The following is a 26,316-nucleotide window of genomic DNA, read 5'->3' as shown; positions in this document are numbered from 1 at the left end:
AGCCCACAAAGACTGTATCCCATTCATTGTTCGCACTTCAAAGAGATGCAGAATGACACAGCAAACTGAGGTCCTGGGAAAAAGCACGTCAGACACAAATTGTTGGCAGATGTGACTTGAAATCGGCCGGTTCACCCTCTTAAACTCTGACCAAATGATCACCTTGGATTTCCATCAGCAATTGACAGACTGATTGTTTGACATATTCAGAGCTACAGCAACATATGATCGCGGCCGTGGTAAACAATAAGACGTTTGAGCTCTGTCAGGGAAATGGAAAGGTCTGGATGCTGATGCAGTCGTTTCTGACTTGGTGAAAGACCACAGATGTGGACCGACACACCCTGTTCAAACCACACACTGGATATTTCCACTCACTGAGGACATGAAGATTTTCAACTGGACCACTTTAGGTGAAACTGAAAAAGTAAAGGAGCAGGATTTTATCTAACATTGATCGTACATCTTTTGCTTTGATGCCTGAGGGGAATAAATAATGCAGTAGTGTTCTTGTAATGCTCTTAAGGTATTACAAGCTAGGTTTTTCTAAAAGCAACCTGGTGCAAAGAGAAAAGTATCTCGGCTGAATGTGCCTTTTGCAAGCAGGGTTTTTATACAGGAGCACAACATTCATAAATCGGATCTGCTTTACTGTCATTCATCATCCGGGGACCAAACGCTTTCCTCAGGAACGTGGCAACAAATATTTAAAAAGTGTGACTATAAACACTGTCTCCCTCCATCAGCCATGAACACTAATTCCTTTTAAGCTGCATAACTCAGGTATGACTGCAGACTTTACCCTGCACCCTGAAGAAGGCTGTGCCGGTTTGAGTGGGTTATTACCCAGCTATCTTATCTGTATATTAACATATACAGACATTATTCATGTTTTTTGGAATTCCACCATGAAATAGCCATCTGATGAAAGGCGTAACTATTTGCAGGAAGAGAGCCTTGGACCTTTCGTATTTATTGAACTTTTGTGCTCTCTACCAAGGACCACCTCCTTCACACTTGTTGGAATTTCCGAGCATTTGTACTTATCCTGCAGGTTCTTTGAGCGCTATCTATCCAAGGACAGACGGGTCTTTTTTATAAAGCTGTAAAAGAGAATACAAGAAGAGGTGTGAGGTTAGCTTCTTTTTGAAGATATAAAAAAGGTGAGATCAAGAAACAGGATGTATTTGATGATGACTTTAAAATGATTTTATCTGAATTTACACTGTATGATGCTTCCGTGCTGTTGGAGTCCTCAGCTCCTGCTGCTCACTCCTGCTACAAGCTTGTCTCGTTAACACAGAAGAGATGTCCATGAGAGCTGTAACTTGTCATTTATATGGTGCTGTGCAGATCATTTTAATGTCGAGACATTAATTCTGAGACATTTGTAAAATAGCGGTCAACAAATAACGCTAACAACGCAAATAACTGGCAGAGAAGATCAGCATACATTAGTCATCCAGCTGAAATCTGCCTGGTTTATTGACTGCTTAAATGAACATTGCTTGCTCTAGCTGCAGAGTTTCAGCCTTGCATTAGCTGACCTTGTCGTTGCAAATCTACTGCCAAAGGCTCTTGTCATTTATAGACCTTGTTCTTGCTCCTTGACCATAAAGCAGGGTATGGATATCTCAATCTTTGTGCATGAGAAGAGCATTAATGGAAATTGCGGTTTTATTTTCAGAGAGAAACATAAAACAAAAACCTTTTTGTCTTGATAGCTTGATTATTTAAAGAGGATCTGCATTCCAGTATGGTACGTCTGCTTACCAGAGACAACTGAAAGTGGTTAGTAATGTGCACTGAATGTTGTTATTGGACATAAATCATGCCCTGCAGGTTCATCCAATAGGTTTCACCTGCTGATTGTGCAATATGCAGAGTCATAGGATCACCAAAGTGTTTAGGGTTCATCTTCTGGTGACAATGAATGCCTGCAGCAAATTCCATGCGAATGCATCCAATAGTTATTGAACTATTCCACCCTTGGCCAAAGTGTTGGACTGACCGACTTCGCTGCCTCTGCCAGCCTCACCACTATCTGGCTAAAAATAGCAGCAAAGGATCGTATAAGAGATCATGTCTCGGAGGGGAAAAGCCCACGTAAAGCGAGACGTGCCATAACCAAAAGAGCTCTACTGTAGATTACAAGCTGCTATGCCTTACAGTTAAGTAATTCATGAGGAATCCTTTTCTTCTCTTCAGTGAGGACCTGGAGGAAGACACAAATTAAAAGGAAAAGTGGAGGTTGAGAAAGAAGGAAAAAGTGGAGAACAGACGACACACAGTTCGACAATGAAATATTAATATGCCCACTGTGTATGGCATGGGCATTTCTTCACTTTTCTTTTGGACTCATTTCCTGTTGTAAAAAATGGAAGCATGCTTATATTGCCCTCTATATGAATCCGTTAAATACATTGTCACAAACGCAATTTATTTTACTGCAGGCGCGTACATTTTTGTGCAATTTCCTCAGGCTTCATAAACACAAGGCCGGCAGGCTGTGGGACAATGAAAATGTCAGTAAGTTTCCCCTTCCAAAGAAAAGCAAAGGCAGACACTTCCCCCTGGAAACCGCCAGTGAATTCAGCAGCCATGTGCTGGAATGTCTTGTGATGCTTGATTTTTCTGATATGCTCGGCACAGAGAGCGGGAGGAATGGGAAGATATGGAGGAGGAAGGTATTGAGTAGCAGATGATAAGCACAAGCCATATGCATTATGAAATTACTATTTCGGAACAGCTTTACAGTCTGATAACAGCAGAATATGTTAAAGTTCCATCACTCTGAAACCAAGAAAATGAAGGGGTAAGAGAGGAGAGGCAACTAAGTGTATCCTTAAAAATGACAGAGGTGGCTCTGGAGGAGGAGGAGGAGGAGGAGGTGTGGAGGAGCGAGGTAGCACTGTACTCAAAGAGCATCAGAAGTGACAGCCAGGTTCTCATATCCTATAATTATAGCTCTCCCCTCACACCGTTTCTCTCCCTTTCCCTCCACTCGTGCATTGTCATCTGTAATTTCCATACCACTCTTCCCCTCGCCTTCCCATGCGCCTCCTGGAGGGATCTGGGCCGCTTGACGTTTGTGCTCACCCATGGGGAAGGCTCGGCGGGTCAAGTCTATCTCCAGACTGCAGGAGGGCCGCTGTTTTGTCACACACAACCGCTCTTGCAACTGAATTCAGGCTGAGAGACGTTGGTTGGTCAGGGATTGTAAGCGCTCTGTTGGGACATCTTATTTTGTAGTTTTTAAGATGCTGTGTGGCACATTTTGATGCAGATGTACAACATTTTATTGCAGAGAATGAAAAGTCAAGCTCGTCTTTTGTTTACCCAAGTACATATGTACACGCATTATGTACAATCATCATCATTGCCCCATTTACTGTCGAAGCCTAATATCTTTCCCCTCTTTCTTGACTGTTCGTATAAAGCTATACTGCCAAGTTCTGAAAACCAGTCTTGACACTAAGGACCCCTTGTGACTTGACTACGTCCAATAATATCACCATGTGCCATAATATTGCAACAAATCAAATCTGATGCACCAGTCTGGGTTACCTCCTTAGAGTCTTCCAAGTATGTGCAACTTGATACACAAACCAAACAGTGGGTCTGTAGTGGTGGTGAAAATGAATGTCAACATTGAAAACCGAATAACGCACGATTATCCGGGTCTAGCCCTGAATTCCAGGCTTTTGTGCCATTTCACGTTTCCAATGTGTCAGCGCTGGTTTATCTTCTTTTGAAATGTTTTGGAACCAGAATCCCACCTGAAGCTTTCTCACCTAACCTGAGGTGTGTCAGTCTATCCAGGAAACAAAGAGTGAAATCTCTATTCACATCCTACAAGCCAGCCAACATCCACACAACATCTTTTAAGTGGTGAATCAATATTTCACAAAGTCTCCTGTGCTGCGCCCTGGGCTTCAGAGGGCCTTCACCAAACAATAGGATCCTGACCTGCATTATTTATCCCTCACTCATTCACTCCTCTCTGACTCTGACTCACCGGGGAATTCAACTTCCCCAAACTAAACTTCAGAAAAGAAAACCTTTCGATGCCCCTCCATCCTCCGATCTCTGTGGTATTTTGAGTCTCCTCGGACCGTCCCTAATAATGTTAACCACGTTGAATAATGCATCGCTGATTCATTTCTCACAGTCGGGCCATGACCGAAGCCCCTCGGTTCAACCAAAGTCGACGTGTAAAGCAAACCAAATTGAATGTGAATTTTTACAATCTATTGTGATTCATTTACAATTGGTGATAAAAACAAACACATCAGTAAGAGATACAGATCTATATGTAGAGGTACTCCAATCATCATGAAATCTAACTTTGGGGATCCAATCAGTGTAACTCGGTTATTACAAAACGGCTGAAATTCTGGCAGCAGATTTTTAATGAACTTGACATTAAATGCTTCATGGCTTTTAGTTGGTTTCCTCTAATGTCTTTTCATAACGTGTAATTAGGCACAGACTTTAAATAATGTGCACGTGCAAAGGTTCCTAACAGGAGATGAGGATAACAGCCTCAATCAGTGTGTTATCTCTGCTCCAGACCATTACCAAAGCTGGCGATCTAATAGCCTCTGAATTAGATGTGGAGCTGATTGCACATTGATTATAAGTGAATGAGGGCAATGGGATGTCGATCGCAAACATCCAAAGTGACTTTAGAGAGCACAGGGAGAGACGGCAGAAGATTTTGTTAGAATGCAAAGATTCCCCCTTCAACTCTGTTTCGTTAACTTAACCTAATCGTTCAAAGTTTATTGTAAAAGTGAGGTCCTTTGTGTACGGACATTCATGGTCCCCAGAGGATCCTACTGACTTTGGTGATCCACTGACTTTTCATCCAGCACCATCAGCATACCAAAAGTTACACTTATCCAGGGAAATATCTCAACATCAACTAAATGGATTAGCACCAAAAGTGTCCATTCATGGTTTCCAGACATTGGACCCTGATGATCCCTTAACTTCCCTCTATTGCCACGATGAGGTTGACATTTGTAGTTTCAACATTTTTCCTCTTTCTCTGTCCTGACCTCAATGCAAACCCACTACAGCATGAGCAACACCTGCTGGTGAAAGTTCAACACAGCTGCCGTGAGAACTCCTCCAGTGCCACACAACCACGGGGAGGCCGAGAGGAAACAGTGATACTGTTCCATCAACACAGAATACGTCCCTGCTTCCTGCTTTAGAAGCCAGCAGCTGGAAGAGAGGGGACGGGACCCCAGCGGAGCTCTCTTTGGACGGCGGTATCGCAGGACTCGGCACGAATCGGAAACCCAAATTGTCAGCTGTGATGATGTGCCAGAGACGAACTACAGACAGGATCTTCTCACTATCACAGCTCTGCACACAGCACAGCGGAGGATTCAACAGAAACCAGCTGGCAACCACGCTCGGAGGCTCATCCGTTAAAAGCTCCACTTGGATGCTCAGTTCATCGAGATTTTCAAAAGGCCCTTTCGGAGACTCCAAAAAAAACCTGCCTGGCAACGTTTCTGCGACAGAGCTAAAAGAAATGTTTGTAGAAATTCACCCCTTGCAAACATTCACACGGCAGCTGGAGATCCGTTAAAAGTGCAATTTAATGTTCATAAATGATGATGCTCCTGTTCATTTACACCACTACACATTTTAAGCTGTGCTGAATTGGCTGACTAATTTAAAAGCCCCAAAAGTGAACTCCTCATCTGCAATTTATAATCCAAATGTTTTATTCAGCTACTATAATTTATTCAAGTAGATTTATGAATGACTAACAACGATCTCCCAGTTTCTCTCTCCCACACGCATAGCTACAGTGTGAATCACCAAGCACACAGATTTTACAGGATAAGGAGTGAAATTACAGTCTTCATGGACAGCAGTGTGATGTCCTTAACATCTGGCTTTAAGTATGCTCTGCATGCATCCGTATGCTATGTATGGAGGTACTACACGTATGTCTAAAAGCAGCTTGCACTGTGCAGTTTCGAATGGTGGTCTAAGATCTCACAGTGAGGCACAGCCACTGACGGACGATTAATATCTTTGACAACCAAAGAAGGCCCGTATCACAGTTGTGATTGCACCTGGGCCTGGTATATTTAAATCCTCTTGAATCACGAGTCTGTAAGCACGGAGGGAGGTTTGTCCGCCTGCCGTACTGGAATGTTTTGCAACATGTTTGCGTTGCACAAAAGCGAGCTCAGAATCAACGGCAAAGAAATCCGTTGCATGACGAGATCAACACGGGAAACGTTGAGGCATGACCTCGTTCGGAATCCAGTTGAGTGGAACTAACAAATTGACTGTGGATATGTCCGTATTTCTTTTTATAGAACGGGCCCATGTGGGTAATTGATTGGTCAATTACTTTCTATAAGTCTGAGCTGCTGGGTGTTGGTGTGTATGTGAACATGTGTACAGCATGCCGGAATGCTCCTGAGGACAGATCAACCATGGTTGGTCGGACAGTGTCCTCCAGTCACATGGCTGCAGTAACATACATGAATATACAAACACTGGGGATAATAAAGCCTCTTCTAGCTGCTTGCACTCATTACCTCCACCAATGAGCTTGTAGGGTAGGTCCTATTTGCTATTTTGGTTTGTTTTAGTTATTGTGTTAGCTACAGTAGATCAGATTTTCATGAAATCTAGTTAAAAATGAGGCTGCAGGCCAAGGACAAGGTGTTGAGTATTGAAGTGGTTTAAAGGGATTCTTCAGGTTTGGTAACATATCTCTTTAGGAGAGATGCCCCAAGTGAATGAGGAAGTACCCAATGCTAACATTTGGTGAATTTAGGAAAAATCTACAGACGCAAATAGACAAAGTAGTAAAATAAACACCTAAATGTTTATTGTGGATGTTTTCTATCCACTAGTCTAAATGAGGACATGTAATGGAAACAAAACAACCCAAATTCTCAAAATTGAATGGTGCAGAACAACGCTTTTGCCTAAAATGTCTCGCCCATTAACAAATGACATGAAAAGACCATAACCAACAATGAATTTAACCTTCTAGCATGTATTCTGGGATGGGATTGGGGCTGAGTGTTGAAGACAGTGTGTGGAAGTAAAAGTTTTGCGAGATGGTTTTGGTTTTTGTTGGCATTAAGAACATTTCAGAACAATGTGATGGGGCATTCTTTAACATTTGTGTTACTTTCTCATGAACTACACTTGATTGAATGACAGTAAACTGTCATATTTCCCACAGTGTTCTATCACTAAGAGCAGACCACATTTTGTTTCCTGTCATGCGTGGGTTCTTAGCCCTCCAGGAGTGGGGCTGAACTATTGTGCTGGCAATTACAAGTGTCTCTCTGTGGATGAGTTCATGCATACCTATTTGTGCATCTGCCTTTTTCTGGCAAATTGTCTTTTTAGCTCGGCCAACTGGATTACGTTACTCCGGGCCAAGTCATTAGCCGCTGAAATAAGGAGGCTTTGTTTTGTTGTCATGGTCCACAAAATTCTATTTAAAATCCAGGCTCCCGTCCAGAAACCGACAAAAGGAAACAGAAGAAGCGCACTCAGAGTACAGTATCTTAAACAAAGTGCCTCTACGCTTTCACTGATCACAATTAATCAGAACCTCCTTGAGCAGAACATGACATGCTGGTTTCAAACATCACTGGCACACAGTGCACAGCAAAAGTTTTAATTGGTGTTGTGAGGGACGGACCCGGGAACGAAAAGGGAAGAAAAATGCAACTAATACAAAAGTCCTGGGTTTTCTGTGTGCTGCCTGTATCTCATTGTGAGATCCAAGAAAAGATTCTAATTACTTTCCAAAGTTTCCAGACCAGATCAGAACTCTGATAAGCTGCTCGGAGAGGACTAAATTGACTTTATTCTCATTATTCCCCCGAGTCCATCACGAGAAACGAGAGAAAGCAAGTGTTCATACTGCGCACCGTCTCTATTTCAATTATTAGCTCGCTCCCGTCTGCCACTCTCACACTCTCAGTCCGTGTCCCCTTACCGTCAGAGTTAAACGGCCAAATGCTCATCCATTACCTTTCCCAGTGTGTCTAATGGTCCACTAATTCCACTTCTCTGGGGGGTCTGTAAGGTGATTTGAATATGCTATCAGGCAGGGCTGAGGAGAATTGAAACCAAAAGCCATGACATCTTTTTAATCTTCCTTGTTTTATCCCCCCCCCCTTTCCCGTTTCCTTTCATCTCTCCTTCACCAAACCATCACCGAACATATTGCTTTGTTTTGGACTCACCTGTATTTGTCGCTCCCATAACTAGTTTTGTTTAATTCATTCTTCGTAAGTTGTGGTTTTGGTGATATGAAAGGCAAAAGATGAGGCCTTGATCTCAAGCTTTGTATCTGCTTCTAAAAGCTATCCAAGGCTCTCGACTGACCTCTAGTGGTATAACTGGGAAGTCACAACCAACCCATCACACGTTATCTGAGCTGTAAAATATTCCTGCATTTTTTTTTTCAGCACTACAGACACATTTGATTAAGGTTATAGGCTCATGGACTGAAAAAGATTCTCCATTTAGCTGCCAAAAAATCAACACATCCTGTTCAGGACCGCCTCAACAGCTACAGGAGGCCTCGGCTTAGCAGTTTTCTTGAGTATCCCCTGCAGGACTGTGACATCATTTTTCCACGGGAAGCTCTATTATTAGGTTTTGTAATTCTGAGCTGGCTTGAAATCTGTTAACTTATGGCCGGATTAGGTGGAGAGTGGCGTCTCCATCCTGGGCGATGCCCACATCAAATGATCCACATGTGTACAACATATTACAGTGTTGTTTATTTGCATGGTAAGGAGTTAAGAAGAACAGTCCGAGACTTGTTGACTTGCTTTGGCCCGAGACCCGCATGTACTTTTGTGACTCATCTGACAATCTTGATATTTTCGCAGTGCTCACTAGACCACCGCCTCTGTCCTTTGCACCACTTCCCTCGCACGCGTCTATTTTTCAGGTATAATAAAGGGCTTTGTGCAGTCTGCCAGATTTCTGAAGGTGAGACTCTGAAACTGTCTGCTCACGCCTCACTTTGACATTTCCAGTCGAGTGACTCAGATATTTCTTGTTCCGTTTGTCCTTGCAGCTGAAGCTGGAGGCACCGCCGGCAGGGCTTAGGGCTGAGACTGACATCCGTCTCTCACACACCCATCAGGCTTACGTTGCTTTTGTCACTGATCCTAAGTAGCCTTCTATCTCCTCTTCTATCTCCTACCTCCTAACTATCAGCAGTCTCTATACACCGCTTTGATCTCGTCTTAAAGCCAGACGCTGCCAAAATAATGGAGCCAAGACACACACGCACAGAAGCAAATAATGAGCAGCTCTTTGAAATTCATGAGGTTGCAAATTGAATTGCACGCAAAATATATGAATTTTTCAAAATGAAAGAAATACCTCTTTATTTCATAATGTAAACGAAAAGTAGTCTTCCATTTATCTTTTATGAGAGCAAACTCTGATTAGTCAGTGCGGTGTGTGTGAGTAACGGAGTAGGCGAGGGAGCTCTGTGATTCCTCGGGTGGACGACTGAGGGAAAGATCACACGACTGTAACCACACACCACATAAACAATAATGGTATGCCACCCACCAGCGAAGAAATCTCCCAGCTATCCCCAAACCCACTCACGACTGCAGGCAGACACACTCAGGACTCATGGTCGTTATGGATCCTAAAATGTACTTAAGGACAAGACTCATAGAACCAGAAAGCTCAGCTCCAGGACAAATAATGATGCATACGTGTAACATACTGTGTATAAGAAAAGAAACCGTACTATAATACTATGGCATATTACCAGCCATGTGTCCGAAAAACACGTTCCCATACACCAAACAGTTCTGAGGGAAACGTGTTTTATTGGTGATTACGTTTGCTTTTGATGGATCACAAATACGTTAGAAAGGAGTCTACGGAAGTCTGCATTGGGACGAGGTCTAGCTTGTGGCTTTAAACCCAGAAGACTGCTGTTTGTGCCCCCTGTCAAACAAGTATTTCTCCCCCAAAAATGATGAATTATTATCAGTATGTAATATTTGACTGTATTGTTTTGCTTCTGTATGCCTTTAACTAATATCTGGTCCTAGTATTATAGCTCTGCTTATGTTCTTTGTGTGTTACTGCGTTCACGTAGCTGTTTTGTGTTAACTACTCTACGTATTATTTTGTTAACAACGTATTTAATTAGTTTAAAACTGCCACCGTTGTCAGGTGGAAACAAATTTCCCTTCAATCGTAATTGAGAGCGTAGTTTAGTTGTTGGGCAACGTGATTTTGGAGACAGGGTTGCATATTACATACTGCACAATAACAATATAATAGGATGTAGTATTATGCAATAGTTTTCACAAAGCATTGACTTCAACAGCTCGTGTAAACTTTATCATATTTAATTCCATTGTAGCATATTGATGATGACACGCAGTACAAAAGCAATTACCAGACATTCCATTACAACTTGGACCCAATAAATCCCACCGGAAATCTCCACAAAAAGCCCCACTGCACTAAGGTTCTCTTAGCTTCATAGTGAAGTCAACGAGACACACATGGGCTTGGTTTGGGGAGACGTAGCTCGGACCATTAGGATTATTCCCCCCTCTTTTTTTACTCCTTGAATATAAATTGTTATACTGTATTATATTACAACACTCAACTGCAAAAACAAAGTAATACAAAAAAATTCACAAAATATGAACCTTGAGCAATGCATGGAGGAACAACTTTTAAGAGCAAGACCTGTAGCACGTTTAATTCCTCACACGGATTTACAGATTTTCACAAAACAAAAGGTGCTTATAATGTGGAGCTAATCGTTTCTAAACCGGGTTTAGATGGATCCCATGGAAACAGTGAACTGTGGGACGCAGCAACACGCTAGTACACATGGTCTGACAATAGATGGCGCCGCAAGTCTTACCACAATCCTTCCACTTCTCTCACTTGTGAAGCTCTCACACATTACAAGGACAAAGAAGACGTCAAATTCTACATAATGCTGACGTGGCTTCAAATATTACACCATAACTTGAGAAAATGTGAAATATTTGCCAGCAAATACCCACTTGACTGACATTTTGAGAGGATTTGGACTGGTCGGTTGTGGGTCGATTAAAAAAAGTGTTTTTTTTCCCCCCAATCTCATTTTGCAACAATACTGGAATTGAAATGAGAAAATATGTGAGCACACTTTATTTTCTTTAGTAGCACCACAGTTGGACCACAGAATCAATACTTCTTTTTGAAATGTATTGATTCCTAGAAAATAACTCAAACCTTGTATACAGGCTCAAGTGGAACATTCAGTCTACCATGAGCGGTATAATAACACGGGTCAGTCAGAATGTAGTATTGTTGATATCATCATAGTGTATTGGGTTGGTAACAACCACAGTCAGGCTTTTTTTTTATCTTTGACAATTCATAGCGGTGAACTCTGAACTTGTTAAATGTAGTTCCAGACTGTCGTTCATATACTTTGCTCTGATGTAACCAGATGTAGGTCAAATAATACATTTGCTATATAGAATTGTTGCAATGTGAAGAAACATTTTATAAATCGAAAGAAGGTACATTTACCAGATTCTCTAAATTCTTCACCTCTGTCCTTTCAGAAAGGATTTCTACAGGCTGAGAGTTGTTTAAAAGAACTATTTGGCATATATCCAACCCTAACATTGGTTCTTATTTATACACTACATTGTAGTATTTGTATGCACATGCTGACGTTTACAGAATATTTTAGATGTGTATCACGTGGACTATTAAGGCTTCATCTTGTTGGAAATATGATCCCGATGATGAAGTCATGTTTGTGTCTTTAAAATGAGTCTTGTGACTCTTGTACTTTGAAATTCCATACAAACATTCTGCAAATGTCACCAGCTCTTGAGCCTTTTTTTTTTTCCCCAAAATGAATGACTGGATGAAATGACCACAACTGTACGATAAATATCCTGAAGTAACAAAAGAAACTTTGGCACATTGTTCCTGCCGTGCAGCAGGTGGCTCGAGCACATATCAGCAAACTTACAGCCAAGTGCTTTATAATTAGGTCGAAGCATTTTTTGCTAAAAGCGAAATATTCTACATTCAATATTAAAGACAATTCAGCAGTCTGACAAACACCAACATTTAGACTGGCAGTTAAAGGGCTGACTGACTTTTAGCAGATTGGCAATTTATATATTTTACACGTCAAAATACATATATATATATATATTGTTGAGTATGTTTGTATATATACATCAAACGTAATCTGACGGTAAAGTAATCCAACATTTGATCTTTTTAGACTGGAGTGGCTGAACTGCAATACCAGTACGAACACAGAAATTCTACACTTAGCAGCAATTACTAATGGGTACATGTTGGTGTCTGTACGGTGAAAAAGAGTTTTTAAAAAAAATCTATGTATGTAAAAGTATGAATTGAAAATATAACAAACTAAAGAAACAAATGGTTTCCTATTGTTCTCCATTGAGATATGAAGACTGAAGTCAATGTGAATAGAAAATAAGAGCGTGGGAACATTCTGAGTTGGGAAAGGATAGTTTCATGAGGTATTTCTGGTGGGCATCAAATCAAAACATAATGGGCAAAGAACAGAAGCAACATCCATTTAAAACAAGAAATACTAGTGGCTCTTGGATGTAAAAGTCTGTATAAGGCAGCAGCTGCACACGTAAACAACAACTCCATGGCGCTGGGATGCAGGAGAAGCACAGGGGGGTTCATGGAAAGGATGACATCCATGGATGGATGAAAAGGCGAGCTGACAGGAAACATGAAATGGAGGGAGGGGTGAGGAGCGATTGTCATTGGAGGGGTTTGATCATGCAATCAGAATCTCCACAGAGATTAAGTCCATGGTCTCGGATCACACCAGCGTTTCAGGCAGTGCGTCGGCGCTGTCCGAGGACAGCAGCTGCCAGATCTGCCACCGGTCCCTCTGCCAGTCCTGCCACTCTGGGCTCTCCGGCACCATTTGGCTCTCTGTCGTTGAGGCCGAGTTCCTCGACGCCGTACTCTGCCTCCCGTGCTGCAGAGCGGGCCGCTGAGCCGTCGCGAGCTGAGGTGAACTGTGCGAACTAGCCAGTCGCAGATGGCGGCCGCTGTAAGGGGGTGGGGTGCGTCTGTCGTTGAGCACAGCAGGGCCGGTGCTCAACCCACCTTGAGGTCTGGAGGTCGGGTTAAGCGCGTGTCCACTGGCTCGATGGGGCCCTTGCGTGCTGTTGAGGTGGGACATCACCGAGGGTTTGGCGTTGAGCTGCAGGCGTGGTGGTCCCGGCTCCACGTGGGGGCTGGTACACACTCTGGTGACCGGGGGGTGGGGCCTGCACTCGCCGATGCCAGGCGCCGTCTGAGTCCGTTGCAGCATTGCTTGCTGCCTGCCGTCGCCATGGAGTCCGTCGAGGCCTTCCTGTGAGCTGCGGGAGCTTCCCTCTGACATGTTGCCATGGGAACCTAGAAACAGAACATCAACTACATCAGCGGATTTAATTATAGTTTGGTGAATAACGAGGGATACACGCGGCACTAGTTTGTGCTTGACATAAAAAAATGTGCAAAGAAATGCTTTGATTGACGGAGCTTTCCGCAGGCCTTATTGAATGGAAGATAAAACCAAAATTCCTAATTTGTTCTTTTGTTTTTACTGTTGTTAAAAGGTCAATTTAGCTACAAACTCTTTGGAATTATTTGGGCTGAATAGAATACTTTTTCTGCAGAATTTTGCATATAATCTAACACTAGGTTTTAATTCAGACAGTGTTGCACGATGACTGAACAATTGCAACTGTATCAAAATACTGATTTAGTTTCTACTCTTTCAGCGAGGTAATCGGTTGAACGCATTCACCCGGCATCACATGTGGGAATAAAAAAAAAGCTGCTTTTTGTTCCCCCCTGATAGTTAAAGTTGTGATGAAATGGAAAATGTCTTGTTTTTTATTCTAAAAATACGTCTCAGTAGAGAAGCTAAAGAAGCTCTAACTTCCGTTTCACTGGGACTTTAACAACCAGCACCCGGTGTCGGGCACTCACTGCTCTGGCTCTTCAACCCCGTTGAAGCGGTTTACCTGTGTATGCGTGGTCCTTGAGTGCTGGTTTCAGCGTAGTGTGCCACGTCCCCCAAATGTTAGCGTGCTCCTCTGATAAAGCGTCTGAGGACAGAAAAAAGAGGTCAAATTCCTCTTGCATGTCAGGCAAAAAACTTGACAATTTTAAAGAAACGTGAGATCAGATATGAAAAATCCAATCATCCACGACTGGGAGTCATTCACCTTTGCTGCCCCAAGTGTCGGCCCCGTGCCCCACCAGAGTGTACTGTTCCGGGACACAGAAGAGCGTCTCGCTCCCCGGTTCCCCTCTCCGCTCACTCAGGATCGGGGAGTTGTTGTCGTACGGGGACACCTCACCGCTGGACACCTTGTTGGAGTCGCTGGAGGAATGGCGCTCGCTCAGGGAGAAGGACTCCTCTGACTGCAACAGGTCGGGACTCCTGCGGTTAATTACAGACGGTTGAAAGGAGGCGAACAGCAGACCGCATGCATGTGAACACCTCGTGTGTTTATGGGTGTGGAACTCACTGTGAGGCTTTTCTTCTCAGAAGGTAGTCAACTACATCTGGATCCGTCTCCAACAGATTCATCAAAACCTCGTTCTGCAGATCAGGAGGCACCTAAAAAGACGTTAACTATTAACAAAACAATTTGAGTGAAATGAATGAATCAAAAGGCTGTTTTTCTGTTCTACTCCTATGCCTGTTTTAGATCATACACACAGTTCATCTGCTGAAGACAACTTTACAGTTACAACACCAATTTCTTTTTTCCCCAATAACATAAATTGCATTAGCCTGTACTTGATTTCTAGTCAATACAACTCCACCTGTTCCATGTACTAAAATGCAAATCCAGCCTCATCGAACATGAATCTCTTTTGCCTTCATTTCCAGTGCACTTCTTAATCTGACCCTTAGGTAATAACCTTTGTTTCATGCTCATTAAAGACGTGAATTATAATGAAGAACGCGGCCCAAAGCACACAATGTCTACGAACGATTCTCATCCTCAAACGCTTTGAAAATATGACATAAGCGAGTTACGAAACAACATTCAGATGCCATTCACAGAACTCGAGCTGCCTGCAAATCTGTTTTTACTCACCAACACTGAGCAAGTCGGTTCCAATTCACTATAGGCGATTATTAGCTCTTCATCGGTTTACTGCAGGAATGTAAGCCTCGGGGGGGAACGGCAGTGTTACAAAACATTACGGTTTCAGGTTTCGGACCTGAAATAACCTGCAGTGTTTGAGAAAACTGTCACCTCTTCAAGCCAGAATGTTCTGCTTTTATTTTGGAAAGAATAAGTTCAAGTATCACAATGAAAAGTTCTCGGTTATTGTCGGCTGACTGGCACGAGTTTACTTTCTTCTTACGTTTACTCACAAGAATTCAGGTATGACTTGGACCAAAAACACACCTCATCCATCTGTCATCTTGCACTCTATTTGTATTTTCTTGCTTCCTTTATTGTCTTCTTTCTCTCCACTAAGATGTTTTCATAACCAAAGACACACATGCATTGTTGCTTAGCCAGGAGGGATTGTGTGTGTGTTCAGCGGAGGAGCAGAAGAATGAAATCAGGAAGTGAGGATGGGTGTCAGAAACCTGCTCAATGACTGACCATGAAGAGGGTGTGGTAGCTGGCGATCATCCTCTGCAGCACGGCGATGACGGCCGTGCTCTCCTCGGCCCTGGCCGAGCTCTGGACGCTGAACTCCTTGTCCGAGCTCTTTTGCTTGTGGAGCAGGTTAGGGCCAAAGATGGTGGCCAGGTTCAGAGATGTCATCTTGTTCCCGGTGATCTGTCATCGGAGATACAAACAGTTTGTGCAGCCATGTGAATGCTGGATCAGGTACTTTCTGTAAACCATTGAGGAGACCTTAAATACTTAATCCCCCTAGCAAAGAAGAAAAAAGAAAGAAGAGGGGGCATTTTGAGGTGAATCTTCCTGGTAATACTTCTGACCAATGACAGAACAGCTTGCTCGTGTACAGCATTCGCGTAGAACTTTTACAGCTTTTGAATGAACCAAGGGACAAATGCAACGATTGTATCAAATAAGTCCCTGCGGAACAAAGCAAACAAGCTATAGGTCTGAAAACGCTCTGAGGCTGTAGAACCTGAGAAGTGCTGCAGAAATGCAATCACGCGGTCCTTTGAGACATTCCATCTCCTCCCTCCTGACTCTTCTTCTCGCCCTTTCCTCCTCCTCCAGTTCCCACTTACATCTCCAGCCTCCATCCACCCGTTCATGTTAATTTTCTCATCTCTCCCTCCAACGTTCTGTCTCTCTTGGCACATTCCCCCCTCTCTTTTTTTGTCACTTTGAGCAAAAGATGGATGAAGAGTGGCACATGGGGATTGTTAACACTAAAAGTGATGAGTGCATGACAGCTGAATCTGTTTGTACCAGGGTTGGGTGATGGTGCGCATCCTGTGACACAATTAGCATCTAAAGTTACAAGCCCTTCGAAGCTTAAACAACTTTTTTTAGAGAGATAAATTCATAATTCTGCATCTCTCCCCGGTTTCCTCCCTTTCTCCCCCGGGGCTGGGAGTGGAGACGGGAGCCACAAGCGGCTAAAAAGTCTAGAAGTGTTGTTCCAGGGCCCCGAGTGTGAAACGCTCCGACTTCCTGTCACGATCTCAGATACAGAGGAGCCGTGGAGTTGTGAAGGGAAAAAACACACGCGTCAATGTTCGAGTCAGTTCTCCTGCATACACACAGAGAAAAAACACACTTCCATCTGCGCACAAACATGCCGAAACAGACTTCTACCTCACACTTGAACAACACACACACACAAAGTGGTGAGATTGATAGGGACACATGCATGAGTCCATGGTGTGGGAATTAAAGACTGCTAAAGGGAGTGCGGGTGAGGGGATTATCATTAAAACAATCACAGGTCATGATGTCACTTCCTGTATCCTGACCTCTATTCCCCTCATGTTTACTATCACAGGTTCAAAAACAGTTTCATATTCTAACTCGTAGTCTCCAGCCATCATCCGGCGCCGATATGTGGACATACGAGCCACACAAATGGATTCCTATCACTTCTCTGGTAATTTAGCTGTCCATAACCTGTTTGCACTTGTGTGAATGTGACTAAAGGCAACTGCATTTGGATGCTTCGAACATGATCTTTTTCCCCGTCTTTTTTATTTTCTGCGTCTTAGTTCATGGATTTAATGAATGATCTTTTTTAGTCATATTCCCTCTTCTGATACAAAAACTGGCGCTTACCTCCTGTCTGTCTTTGTCCTGCCGGTCGTGGGCGTTGTCGGTAACGGTGGACAGAAACTCCAGGAGGCGGTGGAGGGTATCGCTGTTGCATGCTGGGAGCAGGTAGACCAGCAGCTGAGTAACATTCTGCTGCTCATCTGAATCCAACACTGCAACACGGATTAAGATGGACAGGTTAAAAAAGTGAGAAAAGAGGAACAGAAGGAAGGAAGAAAACAAAAGGAGAGCGGAGGTCATGTGGAGGCGGGAGGGGGGGGGGGGGGGGGTGAAGCTCACATGTGGTGTTGATGAAGGCCGTGTAGAGCTCCTTGGTGAGCAGCGGGTCGGGCATGTCCCTGAGGAACTCCTTCAGCAGAGCAGCCACGTCGTGAACGCTGTACTCCTCGTCCAGCTGGACGTCAATGCCGCGGTCAAACTCCTCACGTAGCTGCAGTTGAAGAAAAGAGAGGAAGAGGGGGATTCAGAAACATCCTCCACACACAACAATGCACATTATAATTCTCGGTAGTGCACACAGCCACACGCACTCACTTCCCGTTGGTCCTCCAAGTGACCTGGTAGCCTCAAACTAGTTCTACCAGTACGCATCTTAATCTTGGATCTGACCTTTAGGTGACTTCCAGGGAATTAGTTTTGACCATGATGATGGTTATATAGGGGTCATCTGCTCAGCACTTATACACCTGCTTTCATTAATTCTAATTTCACAATAAGCTGACGATGGCGGCTAATGCATACATGATGACATTGGATTGTATCAACACAGACTAAATGGCCATTTTATTTAATGAGTTTATAATAAAGACGAGGTGTTATATACATGCAGTAGAATAACTCATTACAATCTTATTTGTATGGAGCTTAAATGATAGATACATTAGGATCAAATCTGTTGTATTGGTAGATTTCACACAGAACAGTAATTTCACTTTCCACAAAATCAGCCGATGTGGGATCCATCACCAAAACACCAAATGACCTCACCTGTCGGACTCTCTTCTTGGAGCTTCCAACTCTAAAGATCCCCACAGTCTGCAAACCTGGAGTGGAGAAGCAGAGAAAAAAACCTCAAAACCGGAAAGCAATAGCTGTCTCGAGCACCTGTCGTAGTCGCACCAGGAGGTGATACATGTTGGCGACAGTGGGGAAAGTGGCTGCTCACCGTATTTCTCGATGTGCTGACAGCAGCTGTCGACCACCCGGGGCACCTGACGGTAGATGGGATTGAGGCTCAGCCTTTTGTCCCGGTGCTTCTCCTTTTTATTCAGCGTTTCGGTGGGCAGAGAGAGCTGCAGGGCCTCCAGCAGGCGGGACTGGTTGTCGTCCAGGTCCGTGATCGAGTCCACTGACATGCCTCCCTGGAGGTTAATCGTGCATTTTCATTCAGACGGGTTCAACTGAATAAAACACCTGATCCTAGGTCTGTAGCTGACACCGGGGTTAATTCTGTTATTTGGTCTCACCCTCCTGCGTGCTCGGGGTGCAGCCTCGGGCGTGTTGGGTGACGTTGACTCATTGGCCGTCTCCGATGTGGAACTCAAAGAGGAGTTGCTGCTGGATAACTCCTTATTGGACGGCCGCTTGGTGGCAAACTGCAGGACAGATGATCCAAGAGTTAGATTTGGCTTTTCCTTCAGACAGTATAATATGTCTTATTCTATATAGTTTTAGATATTTGTCCTGAAAATGCCTTAAACAAATCTAAATATGGAACCCAGGGAGAGTAAGATAAACTGATAGACCTGTAAAATGGACGAGACGAGGTCAGAGGAGTCCTTGTGCTCCTCGCGCTGCGGCGGGTCCTGACGATGGCCGTCCTGACGCTGCCTGTGAGTTCTGTCATTTGCGATGACCTGGGAGAGCACTATACTGAAGGCTTGGGGTATGCATTCTGGGATTTAAAAAAAAAAGGGTCGAGAAATAAAGGCAGGAAGGAAAGGGGATGAGAGCAAGAAGACAGGAAATAAAACTGCATTAGTTCGAAGAACAAAAAAGAAAAAAGCTCTGTTAGAAACGTCCAAAAATAGCTCTTAGAACTTGCAACATAAACATCCAATTAAACATATTACTTCAGTCGGAGCTCCCCTTTTTCATGCGATAAAAGCCTCACAACAAATGATCACTATGTCAGTTAATACTCGTACAGCACTACTACAGTACATCTGTTTTCCAAAATAAGACATCACAGAAGGAAAGTTGGAAAATGCGACTATGACAGACCACTAATTCCAGTGCCTTTGACCAAAATAACACAACCCTGATCACTCGCACCCACAAGCAACGCCATGCTCTCCATGCAGGCCATTTTTAGAAGCTGCTCCGCGCTGACACATATGTATGCAAATCCTATTCCTTTGTTCCATTCCCACTCATTTTTGGGCATGACGAGAGGCAGAATGCCGTTTGTTTTGGCAAGGAGTAGCGACAGACGCACTTTCAATTGAGTTTAAACAAAGATTTGGCCACGCAATTGCAATTAACTTGGGACTTGTGCAAATGTGTGTTTGTACTGCTGAGGGACACAAGCACTTGGAAGATATGCTTCAGAGAGGAATGACGTCATGCTGGGCCATCGCAGGCTATATATTCAATTATACAGAATCCCAGCAGCTGAGAAAAAACAGTCCAGCTGTTCTGTGTGTGTGTGTGTGTGTGTGTGTGTGTGTGTGTGTGTGTGTGTGTGTGTGTGTGTGTGTGTGTGTGTGTGTGTGTGTGTGTGTGTGTGTGTGTGTGTGTGTGTGTGTGTGTGTGTGTGTGTGTGTGTGTGTGTGTGTGTTCAGAGGAAAACGGAGGGAGAGAAAGCGAGATGCATTCCACAACCACAAGCGGAGGGCTGTGTTCATGAACAACATGACCACTAACGCTGTGACACAACGAATTTGCTCTGCAGCCTCAAAGCGCTAACAGGGCTTATGTAACCCACACACACACCATCACACACACCATCACACACAGACGTGCAAATACACACAATCTGGATCGCATAACGTACAGTACTTTTCCAGTGTAATGCAAAGCTCTTCACGGTGCGTCCACAGCCAGACCACATGTCAGATTTTCATAAATCTACATTTTCCAGGCCTACAGCGTCAGTCCTGGTTTTCAGTACTCTTTATTTCAATAATGACTTCTTATTTATGTCCATGCAGTGTGTTTGGATGTGTTCTAAGTCCATGCAGAACGTCAGGAAAGTTGTAAATAACATGTTAGTTTACCACACAGGACAATACAAGCGCCAAAAAGTATTTTAGAGACCAAATTGTAAATCTCAACTTTCACAAACAATTGCTTACTATCTGAGGCACAAAAACAAAAGTATCCAAAGCAGATTATGTATTAAATCTTATTTGCAAATATAGTTTGACTGAGGTCTGATCACACCAGCTCAGATTACTGTGGCTGCATCAAAGGAGCCAGCATGCTTCTCTCTGTGTGTCTCTTGCAGAGAAAAGGCTCAGCCTGCTTCAAAGTGAAATGCAGGGCCTTGTATTCAGAGACCATGGGAGAATTTTAAACTTAGAATCCCTTTGGCAGGTTAGACCACAGGTACGTCTGAGCCATCTGCTCCGGAGGGCTAGAGCCAGGCGACCCACCTACAGCCAGACTCGATCAGTTTGCCTCGTCATTATCACCAGCCGGAGCAATATAGAATCAAAGTTGCAAAATACAATAGCAGGTTCTGATTGGCCGATGCATGTGCACAGCTGTGACATACTGGAGCAGCCTTGTCATCTTTCCAATATAAAACTGGACAGCTGTTTCTCATACTTTTACAAGTACATTGTGTCCAATGCTGACACAAACTTTAATAACTCCAAAGATATATATATAAACAAAGTTTTTCTTTTTTTTGTATCACTGATTATGACAAATAATGCAAATTGCTTGAGTTACTTGGTTTCTGGATACTGTTTGCCTACTTGCTATGTTTATGAACTGTTAATGAACACTTAGCTTGGCTCAGTGGCCTCACTGATTCTATGTAACTTACCAGAGTGAACTAGTCAGCAGTATTCACTCATTTGTACCACGTTCATGAGAAAAGCAACAACCGCCACTGCTGTGTGTATTATTTGTTGTAAACCTGACCTGGGATCAGCACTCATTTGATGAGAACAGCCCCATTTTTGCCTCCTGCTCCTCTCTGCAGCTGGGCTCTCTTTTTGACTGAGATTCTCTCTCCTGCCAAATATGCTTTTGCTTAGTGCAGCAGAGTGGCCGCTTCTCAGAGCCGGTCCCCTTACATGGAGTCACTCCACTTAAGCTAAATATAAACTGTCAAAGCCCAGTAAACAGAGAGTGTTTTTATAACCTCGCTGTTCACCTGCCTGAGGGGCGGAGACCACCGTCCACACGGCAGAGATGGAGAGAGAAAAACCCTGCGAACTGGCAAAGTGTGAAAAGAACTTGGCGTACCTTTGTCTTTACTCTTCTCTTTTGCTAGCGAGTCCAACTTCCTCCTCAGCGACTTTTTCCTCTTCTGTCCATCTGCGGCGGAAAAAAAACAAGAAAATAAATCATGTGAAATAAATGGTTTCCATATCGGCTGTATCTTATCTCGCTCATTATATCTAATAAGCTTATGTCAGGAATGCAGACATAAATTAGCCACGGGGGGAAAGCTGTCTATGAACTCAAATCCATTGAACTGAAATGTCAGACAGGTTCAGCTACGGTATTAGCCAGCAGGAACAACACATTAAATCACTCACATTGTTTATTTACGCCGGCTAATATGGGTGAGGACTTTCCCACTTTTGGAAATAATGAACCGCAATGCCATGCGCGTTTCATATTTGTCTACGTGAATGCTTTACATCCGTCCTCTGAAAGGAGGGAAGCCGCTTGTCAGCTGTCAACATGATGAATGACTCCTGAACTTGCTGATTAATGACCAGGGAAATCTGGAAATCGTGGCACATGCAGCTGTAAAGTCTCAGAGTGCTCGTCTCGGGCCAGGATGTCAGTTTGTGAAACCTCAGCAGCTTTTAGTGCCGTCATTCGGTCACTCTGACTGTTTTTTTGTTTTTTCTGATATCCCAGAACCAACTCTTTTACACATCAGATCATGATGAACCCGTTGAGTTGCTTTGGTCTGCTAGTTTAGCAACCTCAGTTTGAACCCCCCAGATGTTCCTTTCAGCTGTATCAAATGAGTCACTTGTGGGGTTCAGGACATTTCATCCAGCCCCAACAACACGCGCGGTGGTAGCCCGCTACGTCAGGGAGCAGCTTCAGTTTCTCAATGTGTCCAACCGTCTGTGACAAATCTGAACGAGTTCTGCAAGGCTGCTGTTCTTTGATAATCAATTTATTGCCCCCCGTGGTGATATATGAGAAACTTACGTGTCCTTTTAAGACTCTCAGCTTGGAGTCAGAGTCTTGGAGTGTATGTATGAGGGAAAAATAGGTGGGAAACGGTGAGGAGGGGGGTGTGAGATGGGAGCAAGAAAGCAGATGTTGTGATGGAGAGTGAAGACAGCGAGAGAGAGAGAGAGTGAGACGTGAGAAGCAGAGATAGGAAATGGTTTGGATTTTTGACAGATGGCTCCCAAAGCCGTACGGAAATCCCCCGAACCTCCAAACCTTCCCAGTCTAACTCCCAACCGTCTGATGGACCTCTGCTTCTTTTTCCCCGTGTCAGTGCTCCATCGCCCTATCCCTCTTTGTGTCTCTTTCGGTTCTGTCAATCTGTTTTTCGGTCTTGAAGAAACACTAGAAACATGACCCCATGGCGCTGGGATGAATATGAGAAACAGCAGGTCCGAAAAGCCCACATTAGCGGTGCTGAAGTAGCACACGCACAAGAAACTCATACACACGAGTTGAAATATTTCCCCAGCTAGCACATGGCGGCTGTTAGGGGCTCTGGAATTCATAAGCAACACAGACAAGTACGCATTAAATCATGGGAGGGAGAGGTTTAACCTTCAGCTGGAATGCAAGTCCCTGGTTAATCCAGCACTATACCGCTGCTACGGCAGCCACGCCACTCGTATACAGTGCAGGGAAAAGAAGCTGCACACTTGCATGACGTGCATCTGTGTGCACGGACTTCTGAGCTGAAAGAATTATTCTGGTTTAATACAAATTTGGGTCTCATTTCTGTCGATTATGACGACAAACACAGCTGAATGACTATAACAAAGTCTTGTGGGGCAAGAAACAAGTGTTGGTTGTAAACAAACCAACGGTTTCGCCAGATCTTTTGACATCATTGGATCCAAACCTGGGGGTCAAGACCCCCCAAGGGGTCTGAGAGAGATCTGGAGGGTCATGAGATTGAGAGGAATGTACAGCATGCTTTTTTTCCTTGACTTTCATCTACTAATTGGATAATTGTACCTTCTCAGGCCTCTAAAAAATTATATAAATTAATCGGAGAGAGGAAAAAATACTTTTTGACATAAGTTCAGTCTGTGGGGCCAAAAGCCAAAAAGGTTGGGAACCAATGAAACAAATACTTTAATTTGGAGCTAAAACCACAAGTGAGCACATAAAAAGTGTTTGCACGGGAAAAAATGTGGTCACAAACACCTACAGTACCACAAGTACAGCAGGTTCAGTTCCAAATAAGTCTGGCTCACCTGAGGGTTTCATCATTTGACATGAAGTTGAGTTTACTTAACTACAGTAACACAGTTGAATAATGTTTTCTGTGTCTCTGGAGGGAGCTCTCTGAAGTCTGAGAAAACACGGCTGATGAGGTCATCTCAGTTTTGGCTTGAGACCTTAATGTTGTTTAACAGGAGGCCTGTTACATACCGGGAGCAAAGATATGGGCAGTTACAGGAAAGGGAAACCTAACAAAAGATGCTATTGAGTTGCATTTTGGGAAATAGAGGATCCATAGTATTTGGGGTGTAGTAGGGAGTAGAAGTTGGAATATACGGGTCTCTGTTGATTCCAACACTACTCATCCGATACCAAATAAATAATAATTAACCAGACTCTGATCCTTTTCTATAAACTGTGATTCATGGAGACGTTTTTAGCATGGGCGGGCCCAGTGGGAAACAAACCACTGACTCAACCAGTTTCAGAGCAGTGCCCATGCCTGCTGTATCTGCACTAATTTGTCCAATTTTGCCATTTTCCTAACCCTTATTCGCTTAATGATACACTGTGACATGGTGACAAGCGGGGTGACAGCACTCAGCCTCAACTGCAGTGGAAAGGGAGTCGCGTGTGGGGTGGGGGGTGTAACAGGAAGCACGCGATCTCTACGGTTTACATCTAAATCCATGTGTTGTCACAACTTCCCCAAACATAGACCCTACATGACTTCCCTTAAATATACTTGACGGGATGACGAGCGGATGTGGTCAGTGGCTCGAGCTTTGGCTTTACTTTATGGGACACTTGGAAGTAGCTTACTACTTTGGAACCAACCATTATACAAATTATGTTGGCGCTTAACTTCCGACACACACATTCTCCCACCTTTCGGCATGGTAATCTGACATCCCAGATCATAGTCCTGGTGTAATCGGGTGTAGGCTACTTCCTGCAGCCTGGCCCTCTCCAGCTCCGACAGGCTCTGGATGGCAACCGGCGCCAGACGCACACTCCGTCCCGACAGGCTGCTCCAGGTGAAATCACCCTGAGGGAGGCAAAAGTTAACACAAAGATTAGCCTCTCAGAACATAAAACATACAAATAGAATGGATCTCCTGTTTTTTTTTAATCTTGAAAAATGTTTCTTTGCCAAAGAAGCACATTAAGGTTCCCTGGACTTGATGCATGTGAAACCGAGTAAACCCTTGGCCTCTGCATTCTTTGAGTCATGAAAAAAGGATTTAAAAAAAACATTTTTTGATGTGATTCTCATAGATGATGAGTTTGAGAGATTATATTTGACAACATGTAGTACAACAAACGGTCCAAAAAGATAAAGAGCATATGTGAAAAGTCTGCAAAATACAACGCGTGTGCAGGATGGTCCTTTTACAACAGCGGAACATGAGCCGAACTGAATGTATAAAGTTGAAGTACACGGGCATAGATGGAAAGAAGAAAAGAAAGAGCAGGTGAGGACATGAAGTGCACTGATGGATTTGCAATATGCTTTCCACACACGTAACCGGCGTTGAGAATGCATATGTGGAGGAGGAGGTGAGGTTACTATGAGGCCAGAGCGTATAGGAAGCCGCGCTCATTTTTCATCCTTGGACAGGTTTACGTTGCAACTTTGGCTTTAATCCGCGATCAAGGTGGAGTCGAATCAAAGTGAATTGTAATGAATTGCCGCAGACCCAGAGAGCACTTTGGCTTTGATGAACATTTGAGTCATCTGAATCTCTGGTCATGCATTCCTCTGTGTCTACTGAGAAGAGAGGTCAGGAGGAGGGAGAGGTTAAGAAAGAGGGGAAAGAGACAGAGAGGACAGACTGCTGCAATTTATCTAATGCCTTATCCAGACAGAGGGCTTACAAGTGCACTCTAATGTGTCTGTGTTTATGGTCTTCATTTTGTGCTGCCGCAAGCAGAGATAAACCATTTCACATCAGTTTATATCTTTAAAAAAATAGAATTTCATCACGTTGCCCTCTGGAGTGATGTTTATTCTTCACGTCTTTGAGAAAAAATGGGCTTCTCTGAGACACACTGAAGACTCTATGTCACTTTTCCTTTCACGATTTAGCCTCCATCAACAATATTTTCTTGAAGTCATTCCTCCCGCTGTCAGCTCTCTTGTTATTTGACCCCACTCAGCGCAGCGAAGCAACAGAGCCATCATTCAGCCGTGGCAGCAAAAACAGAATGTGGACACAAGGCAACCTGGAGAGCCACCTGAGTGAGTGAGTGTGTGAATGAGTCTCGTCACAAGTCCGGCAAAAAACAAGTTGCGTGTTGCCCCCCACCTTTTTGATAGAGCATGTCATCAGCACAACTGTTTGTGAAACCGAGGAAACCCTTTTCCCTGCCGCTTGACCTCACACGCAGCTTGAGGGGGCGCACACACACGCCTGCACTCACACAC

General features: G+C 43.8%; 1 protein-coding gene across 1 annotated transcript in view; it reads right to left on the bottom strand.

The window, feature by feature from the left end:
* Positions 1-12,561: 12,561 nt before the first annotated feature.
* The window catches only part of LOC306715118 (rho GTPase-activating protein 6-like), a 55,047-nt gene continuing 41,292 nt past the window's right edge, over positions 12,562-26,316 (bottom strand). The window contains exons 2-14 of the mRNA XM_079185361.1: positions 24,777-24,936; positions 21,750-21,821; positions 19,076-19,224; positions 18,797-18,925; positions 18,496-18,691; positions 18,318-18,373; positions 17,610-17,760; positions 17,334-17,482; positions 15,705-15,884; positions 14,604-14,695; positions 14,298-14,515; positions 14,094-14,177; positions 12,562-13,479 (exon numbers count right to left, since the gene is read on the bottom strand). Of these exons, the coding sequence (XP_079041487.1) occupies positions 12,893-13,479; positions 14,094-14,177; positions 14,298-14,515; positions 14,604-14,695; positions 15,705-15,884; positions 17,334-17,482; positions 17,610-17,760; positions 18,318-18,373; positions 18,496-18,691; positions 18,797-18,925; positions 19,076-19,224; positions 21,750-21,821; positions 24,777-24,936 (2,223 nt within the window). The 3' untranslated portion in view covers positions 12,562-12,892. The remainder of the gene's footprint in view (positions 13,480-14,093; positions 14,178-14,297; positions 14,516-14,603; positions 14,696-15,704; positions 15,885-17,333; positions 17,483-17,609; positions 17,761-18,317; positions 18,374-18,495; positions 18,692-18,796; positions 18,926-19,075; positions 19,225-21,749; positions 21,822-24,776; positions 24,937-26,316) is intronic.

Source organism: Pholis gunnellus, assembly GCF_910591455.1.
Source record: "Pholis gunnellus genome assembly, chromosome: 24".
NCBI classification, from domain to species: Eukaryota; Metazoa; Chordata; class Actinopteri; order Perciformes; family Pholidae; genus Pholis; species Pholis gunnellus.
The sequence above is the reverse complement of the archived record's forward strand: the minus strand, read 5'-3'. Positions and strand labels throughout refer to the sequence as shown.